General features: G+C 45.3%; 1 protein-coding gene across 1 annotated transcript; it reads right to left on the bottom strand.

The window, feature by feature from the left end:
• Positions 1-1,369: 1,369 nt before the first annotated feature.
• LOC127332783 (uncharacterized) lies at positions 1,370-6,026 on the bottom strand. The gene is made up of 6 exons (XM_051359125.1): positions 5,319-6,026; positions 5,046-5,184; positions 4,251-4,312; positions 3,419-3,557; positions 2,153-2,392; positions 1,370-1,815 (listed from the first exon to the last, which is right to left on the bottom strand). Exons 1-5 carry the CDS (start codon positions 5,909-5,911, stop codon positions 2,255-2,257), a joined length of 1,071 nt encoding a protein of 356 aa, XP_051215085.1. The 5' UTR covers positions 5,912-6,026; the 3' UTR covers positions 1,370-1,815; positions 2,153-2,254.
• Between the last annotated feature and the right edge of the window lie 2,634 nt (positions 6,027-8,660).

The raw sequence follows: 8,660 nt of genomic DNA on the forward strand, positions 1-8,660 counted from the left end.
TAGGTTACAATGAGATCTATTCTAGTATTTCTTTTGACGGTTTCTTCTTGACTTGGTCATCAAGAATCCATCTTCTGGTAAGTCTTCTTTGCTCGAACCGACATATGGGCCCACCTTGGTTGTTGGGTAATCTTCATGGGCCCCTAGTTGAGCCGGAGGAGTTAGACTAATGTCGATTATCCGAAGGGTAATGCCCACATCAGAAATCCTTTAAGATTTCCATATGTACTGTAATCTAATTGTAAGAAAAAATAACAAACATGAATTTCAAGTATTTTGCAAAATGGCGCCATGTTTCGATAAAATGGCTTTGTATTTTGTATATGACATCGGATGAAAAAGTTTTTTATATGAAAATGTATTACAGAAAAAGTTACATCCAAATTCAACGGCCCTTTGACCGTTTACCGACTTTTTAGAATCGTCAAATTCAGAAAGGAAAATAGAGTTTTCGGCTGACTTAGATTTTGATGCAAAAAATGGGTATATACAAGAAGCACTAATCTCCTATTCCTCTTCTCCTCCCATCTTTATCTTCCTCCTTTTCCTCTTCTCTCTTTCTATTGCCTCTCCCTCTTTCTCTTCCTCCTTTTCCTCTTCTCTCTTCCCCTGCCCTCTCCCTCTTCCTCATTTTCCCCTCTTCCGCGTCCTCTTCCCCTTCTCTATCGAGCCCTCGTCCCTCTGCTCCGTCGTCGATCCCTCCTCCTCTCCGTGTCGACGGCTCCCTCACGCCACGGGAGATGACGGCCACAACGCCACCACCTCGAGCTTTTTCGACGCCTCGAGCTCCCCCTCGATGGCTCGCCAGATGATGACGACAACGCCACTGACACCTCAAGCTCCGCCATGGCCTCGAGCTCCGACGATGCCACCGTCGCAAAGAGGAGGAGGGCTCGGCGTGCCACGAACTCCATCCAGATCTCAAAAGACGGCCAGCACTACTACTGGCGTACCTGGTTGGTGCACCAGCGATAAGGAGTTACCACCGACGTGTTAGCGCTGGTAAGAACATGTGCGTCAGCAATAGCGTATTTGGGTCCACCGGTAATAGGTTTTTTCTAGTAGTGTTACCACCTAATCTCTTGAAAATACTACTTTTATTTAAAAAAAAACGCAACTCATAGATTGGATTCCCTTCCCGGCACCAGCAAGATGCTACTGAAGATATATTCATCTTCGAGCGGTGCATATCTGGTCCGAGGACAATGTTGCATTGCGTGTAACCAAGTTTGCCAACGTATGCAATTGGGAGGATTAGGATTAGGCATTCACAATCCAGCGTATCAATCATTGTGTAAATATCTCAAAGCTACACTTCTTTTATCAAAATTGTGACAAAACGTAAACATTTTACATAACCATTCATCCATGTATCAAATAGCTGCAATATATTCCCTAAAAAAAGGTGCAGTTTAGCGATATTTAAAACATTACACGAAAACTAATCAATTGGCTGCAGTTACAATCTAAGTGTCTGCGAAAACATATTGCAATGAATCTCTTTTAACTAACCATGGAGTGCATCAGTACTATATTTCAAAAAAGAAAAAACCCACATATATCAAGAATTTGGTGCAGCATCCAGTTATGACGCCTCAAAACAAATTATAGTTTTGCAGTGACAAGCCAAATCACCCAGGGACATCGTAATGCTTTATGTTTGTGCAATAGCTTAGATAATCTAGTCATGCCCGCGATTCTGTTTGGAGTAATCATCTCATAACACCCTGACTGACTGCCCACCAGTTTTATCGTTCCTTTCCAGAAAACAACATCCATTGAATAAACAGCTAAAATCACATCTCGGATTACTGTCTGCAAACACACATTAGCATGATGAGCACCTAGAAAGGCGATATAAAGAGTATAAAGATTTAAAGAACACATGCTGCCTTTAATGGGTGCCAATATATATGGACATTTTTAAAAATGATGCCAATAAAAGTTAATCGCTCAAAGGATTCACATTTTATGAGTATGAGACCGGTGAGTGAGTGGCCAAATACTATACAGGAGGGGTATTGCAGCAACCAAACCGTTGCAGTTACAAAGCAAATTGTGTGTGGCAACCTTTTAGCATTTCGTAATAGTGGTGATATTGACTATATGTTTCAAACTAAAAGCAAATCAAAAGGCAAATGAAACAACTTACCAGCTAGTCTAAAGTTGATCCTATAGCGAAGTATCCAAAACAAATCACTGTTTAATAAACTAGCTTGTACATATTTTTCCTTCAGCAGCCACTGTGATCATCTCAAAGTTTGGCCACCACATTATCTGCCTTCCTTTTGGCATATTCGTGAATTACTGTAGTTGTGCTCTCTCTATGTCGCAAATAAAATTCTGCAAGCAATATTCTATTTTCTTCGGGCGAGAGATCACTATGCTGACCCTGCAATTAAAACTAGAGATAAGATGCTGCACGTTTACAAAGACCTATCAAGCAGCTTTGTAGTCATCAATTCCCTCATTTAAAGGTAAATCAGTATGGACAGAGAAAATAAATGCATGAAAGCACAAATACAAATTTCTGTATATTTCAAAGCAGAAAGATAGTTCAGATAATCTTTTAATTTTGTTAGCGAGCTGAAACTTAAAGTAATGCTGGGACAATTTAAAGCGCCCTCTTGCTAGTTCTAGGTCGACCAAGAATTAAGTTAGTTCTAGATCAACTCTAGGACCGTTAGATTTGCTTTGTGATTCGTACACATGGGTATGCAATTGCACATCCATGTGATGTGCAATTACACTTTTTTTTTACCAACAATTACACATCTTTTTCCCCAGTTGCACATGAAATTGGGTGACCGAAAATCAAGTTATTTCTAGGTCAACCGAGAACTAGCCGTATCCTTTAAACTACTATGATCCATTAACTATCAATTGCCTGGAGTGACAATGTTATTACAACTTACAAGTTTGTAGGTCAGTCCATAAGTACAAACTGAATTGGGTTGTTATGCTTTGTGCTATAAAATTGAGTAGCAACACTTGGGACTCACAAGTCCGCTAATAAGCTTTTTTCGAGAAAACGCAAAGGACCTTTGCGTCTCACAAGTCCGCTAATAAGCTAGCTTATCCAGTTTATAATCTATAAACCCATTATTGGTATACAAGATGAGACGCATCAACCATCTGATGGATCTGATCAACTCTGGAGACTGCTCTGCAGACTATGACAAGTAAAGGAAAACTAACTGTGTAGCCCTAGTTTAAGTTAATGGTGGTGACAAAAATAAACTTAAGATAAGTAAAACATGTTCTTGACTGGCGAATGGCTGTGTACTATAGTCACCAAAGCATCCATCAATGGAAAAAGTGGGAAATCAGATTAGGAGGTCACATGACTTTTAATGCTTGGGTGTATCAAGTTTTCTATCAAGATGAAAAGACATCAAATGGGAAAAAATGTACTTACAAGGCGGGAAACTCTATCACAAACAGCATGGTGCATAAGGATTCCAGCTGCAACAGATACATTAAAAGAATCCACCATGCCTTTCATTGGAACACAACAGTGCAAGTCTGACAACTTCAGAGCGACATCGCTAATACCCCTGTCACAGAAGAACCACTAAATATCAAACCTTAACTGAAGAATGAAAACATTACTGTACCTCTAGTGTTGCAAATAGCATACTGGAAAATAATGGCTAAACTCATGCGTAAAATTTCTCAAAGCACTACATGATAACAGCAATGGATATTCGCAGTATTAGAACTAGTTTATTCGTTAAGGAAGATGTCTCCTCTTGCAAGAGGAGTTTTTTATGCAAGAGGAGAACATTCAATTCCCTCCCCACAAGGCTGTAAGCAGATCTAAGATTACAACATTTCTTGCATTTGTAAAAGAAGCGCCATAAAGATACAAGAAAGCAAGTAGAAAGCAGGAACAGGAAACTGACTGCTCCATTTAAATAGTTGACTTATTGTAGCATAAAGTATTTTATAGTATCTTTGGAACATGTGTAAATCCACTATTAATATCGTATCTAATATGATGAGTATTTTATAATATCTTTGGAACATGTGCAAATCCTCTTACAAGAGGAGAACATTCAATTCCCTCACCAAAAAACTGTAAACAGATCTAAGATTACGACATTTGTTGCATTTGTAAAAGAAGCGCCATAAAGATACAAGAAAGCAAGTAGAAAGCAAGAACAGGAAACTGACTGCTCCATTTAAATAGTTGACTTATTACAGATAACTGTGACAGAAGATACATAGCTGGCGAGAAGAGAACCTACATAGTCTCATTGCCCACAACAATAGCCGTCGGATGAGACCAATCCATATCATACACGGAAACCTACAAATACATCCAGAATATAATTATTTCCTCAGATATATTTAGAGTGTGACAGTACATGTTTTGATGAGAATTGCTATCCTGATAAATCAGAGAAATAAATAAGGAAAAGCTACTAAGAACATGTACTATTGGAAGTGAGCCCAGCTCACTTGGCTGGTTGGCCAGATGTACGACCGCCACCTGGGTTTAATCCTCACGGGTGCAAATTTGGGTTCATATTTATACTGTAGGGTTTTCTCTTAAGTTTTCTTTCAAAAAAAAAGAGCATGGACAATGTAATATCACATATTTTTATTGCAGACACCTACTTTCTTCTAGAATGTTTAGGGGGGATAGTAATCTCGATTTCAATTTAAATAATCAGAAAACATTTTATATACTGCATGGAAATAGCCTCAAATAGATGATCATCACAAGTTCACCACTACTAATTCACAATCATTCCAAGATCGACAGTCAACAATTTGGCTGCTACGAATGATAGACCATGTACCACAGATATACTACAATTTCAAGGCTTTTACCATATCTAGAACAAATGGTTCTCCTCTATGCAAGTAGCTGGATTTTCTCTCTTTTTCTTTGCAGAGCAAAACTCATTTTGACTGCAAACAACAAATGATAATATGCTAGCTGAGATGGAAAGCATGCAGCATGTGTTGTTTAAAGATTGTTCTTTAACATTGCAAGAGCATTAAAAAGATAAAATGGGCAATAGTGAGAGAATTACCGAATCAGTTCCCAAACAAGTAGATGCAATGCGATAGCCACGCTTTTTCAGAGCATGAAAACATTCTGCGGCCGAGTTCCATAGCTCAATGTCGAGCCATTTCTCAGCACCCATGCTCACATGCCTATTGTCTCTATACCTGCAGCAGTCAAGAGGGATCTTCAGTAGTGGTAGACCAACTTCAATCCAAAAGCAATAACACATGAATCGTTAAGTAGGAACCGAGCTAGTAGCATTTTTCGTAAATTTGGGTTCTCCTTTTCACCTCAGCACCTTTTGTTGGCCTCGCAGGAGATGACGTGCACTGACTGGACGCCGAGGGCGTCGGCGGACCGGAAGGCCGCGGAGACGTTGCCGAAGTCGGAGAGGCCCTCGACGACGAGGCAGACGGAGTAGCTCCTGCTCTTGACGGCGTGGCGGATCCGGTCCCGGCGCGGCTCGAGGATGTAGGGCTCCAGCACCTCCACCACCTCCTGGCTGGTCACCTCCACGCCCCCCGCTCCCCGGAACGCGTCCAGGTACGGGAACCACCTCCCCCTTCCCGGCGCCGGGCCGTCGGCGTCGGCGCGGCGCTGCAGCTTCATGAGGCGGCTCATCCGGCCGCCGCCGCCGCCGCCGCCCGGGGAGGTGGGCTTCGGGGCGAGGAGGTGCTCGACGGTGTCGACGCCCTCGTAGGGGTCGGCGTCCGCGTCGGCATCAGGGGCGGCGGCGGCGGTGGAGAGGGAGGAGGCGCGGAGGAGGTGGCCGGAGCTGAGGTGAAGGCCGCCGAGGAGGAGGCGGAGGGGAGGATGCGTGGGTCTGGAGCGCGGGTAGTAGGGGGCGAAGGCGTAGGCCAGCGAGGAGAAGGATAGCGTTCTAGCGGCCATTGCTGCAGGGGAGTTTCAGGTTTTGGTGGTTTTGGGAGGCTCTGATTTCTGAACCCAGATGCGATGCGAACGGGAAGAAGGCCTTCCCAACTCAACTTTCTGCACTGCAGGAGGATTGTCACCCCGGCCGATAGATGGTTCCGCGCGGACGGCTAGGATGTGTAGCACTGCCGACATTTGGAACTGCATATCGCAGACATTTCGCATAACACGAGTATGTGAACAATTTAGAGCACGTCTAACGCATCTCTTAAAAGGCCTAAACCCGTATAATAACCATCGGAATACGGGTTTGAGCTCCATCCGGCCGTCTAGCAGACCCCATAAAAATGGTCCCCGCTCCGATTTTTGCTGGTTTCGATTACGGGGTGGGTCTTTGCCCCCTACTTGTGCGGGGTGGGAGCGGGGATAGAGGGCCAAACCGGTATCCTCCCCTCCACTGCGCGCGAAGGGTTTCGCTGAAGCCAACCGCCGCCGCCTGATCTCCTCCGCTCCGCCCTTCCCGGCCGGATCCCGCTGCCATGGATCGTCCGCAAAGGCCGGCTACCGCCGGCGATGCACCTCCTTCGGCCGCGGTGGTTGATGTCCCCGTCGGAGGTCCGCCGAACGCCGGCGACGTGTCGGCCATGATCTCGCCACCATCCCGTCGATGAGGAAGAGGATTCCGAAGCAATTCTTCGAAGCACCTGCAGCGGCCGCAGCTTCGCCGACCGAAGCCACGCCGACTGCCAAGAAGGGGGCCAGGATGAAGACCAAGGCGGCCGGGCCGAGGGGCACTGCGCCGACCAAGGTGAGGATAAAGGCAATAAGCCGCATCGGCCTCGCGCCTCCACCGCCCTCCAAGGCCACGACCCCTCCTCCCTCTGTTCCGTCCGATGCGCCACCCGCGCCGCCGCCACCCATCATGGACGTAGACAAGGTGTTCGATGTTGAGTCCACAACATCGTACATGGACATGCTCAACGAATCCGCGGTGAATTTGGACGCCGACATCGATGCATTCGATGGGGAGTGCAACATCGAAGAGATTGATGACTGATACGTCCAAAACGTATCTACTTTCCCGAACACTTTTGCTATTGTTTTGCCTCTAATTTGTGTGTTTTGGATGCAACTAACACGGACTAACGCTGTTTTCAGCAGAACTGCTCTGGTGTCTCGTTTTTGTGCAGAAATCCAACTTTCGGGAAAAACCTCGGAATTTATGCAGAAGGCCCTATTTTTCCAGGAAACTAACGGAGCCAGAAGGGCAATTGAAGTGGAGGCCCGAGGGCCCCACACCATAGGGCGGCGCGGCCCAGGGGGGGCCCGCGCGGCCCTGTGGTGTGGCCCCCTCGGCCGGCCTCCGACGCCCTCCTTCGGACTATTTATCGGCCTCGACCTAAAAACGCACGGAGAGAAGTCGAAGTCGCCAGAAACCCTCCAGAACGCCGCCACATCGCGAAACTCCATCGCGGGAGCCAGAAGTCTCCGTTACGGCACTCCGCCGGACGGGGAATTGGAGGAGATCATCGCCGCCATCACCGCCAACGCCTCTACATCAACCAGCCATGTTTCCCCCATCCATGTGTGAGTAATTCCCCCGCTGTAGGCCGAAGGGGATGGTAGGGATTGGATGAGATTGGTCATGTAATAGCATAAGATTGTTAGGGCATAGTGCCTAGTGTCCGTAGTTGGTACTTTGATGATATTGTTGCAACTTGTTATGCTTAATGCTTGTCACTAGGGCCCGAGTGCCATGATCTCAGATCTGAACATGTTATTGCTTCATCAAGATATTCATTGTTTATGGTCTTACCTATAAGTTGTATACACATGTCGCTGTCCGGAACCGATGGCCCGAAGTGACAGAAATCGAGACAACCGGAGGGAATGGTAGCGATGTGAGGATCACATGTGTTCACGGAGTGTTAATGCTTTGCTCCGGTACTCTATTAAAAGGAGTACCTTAATATCCAGTAGTTTCCCTTGAGGCCCCGCCACCTACTGGTAGGACAAAAGATGTTGTGCAAGTTTCTCATTGCGAGCACGCACGACTATATATGGAACACATGCCTATTGATTGCTTTGTACTTGGACACCGTTTTATTATTATCTCGCAAATGCCACGCTATGATTGTTACATGAGTTTCTCTCATCCATGCAACGCCCGTCATCCGTCCCCGTGCCTACGGTATTTTAATCTGCTCGTTTACTAAAATCACTACTGCTGTCTTTGTTACTCGCTGCTTTGTTATTTCACTCTGCATCGCTATAAAACTGACATCGATAAACTCTTGCGAGCAAATCTGTTTCAGTGCAAATTTGAATTGACAACTCATTAAGGCTTCCAAGTGTTCTTTGTCTCCCCTTGTGTCGAATCAATAAATTGGGTTTTACTTCCCTCGAAGACTGTTGCGATCCCCTATACTTGTGGGTCATCAAGACTATTTTCTGGCGCCGTTGCCGGGGAGCATAGCTTTATTTGGAAGTTCACTTGGATTAATATTGTTCGCTGCAAATTCTCCATCATGGGTAAACCTCGCGATACTAAGATCGCCATATTACCATCCACTACAAGAAAAGGTACAATTCTGAATACCTCTGCTGCTCTTGATTCACCATCTGTGATTGATAAACTTGTTTCACCGCCACATGCTTCGCATGCGGGTACATCTGCTGAATCTGAACACTCTCATAATATTGATAATGTTTCTAACATGTGCTTGATGATAGTGGTTCATTGGGATCTTTTCTAGATGCTACAATT

The sequence above is a fragment of the Lolium perenne genome, chromosome 2 (genome assembly GCF_019359855.2).
Source record: "Lolium perenne isolate Kyuss_39 chromosome 2, Kyuss_2.0, whole genome shotgun sequence".
Lineage (NCBI taxonomy): Eukaryota > Viridiplantae > Streptophyta > Magnoliopsida > Poales > Poaceae > Lolium > Lolium perenne.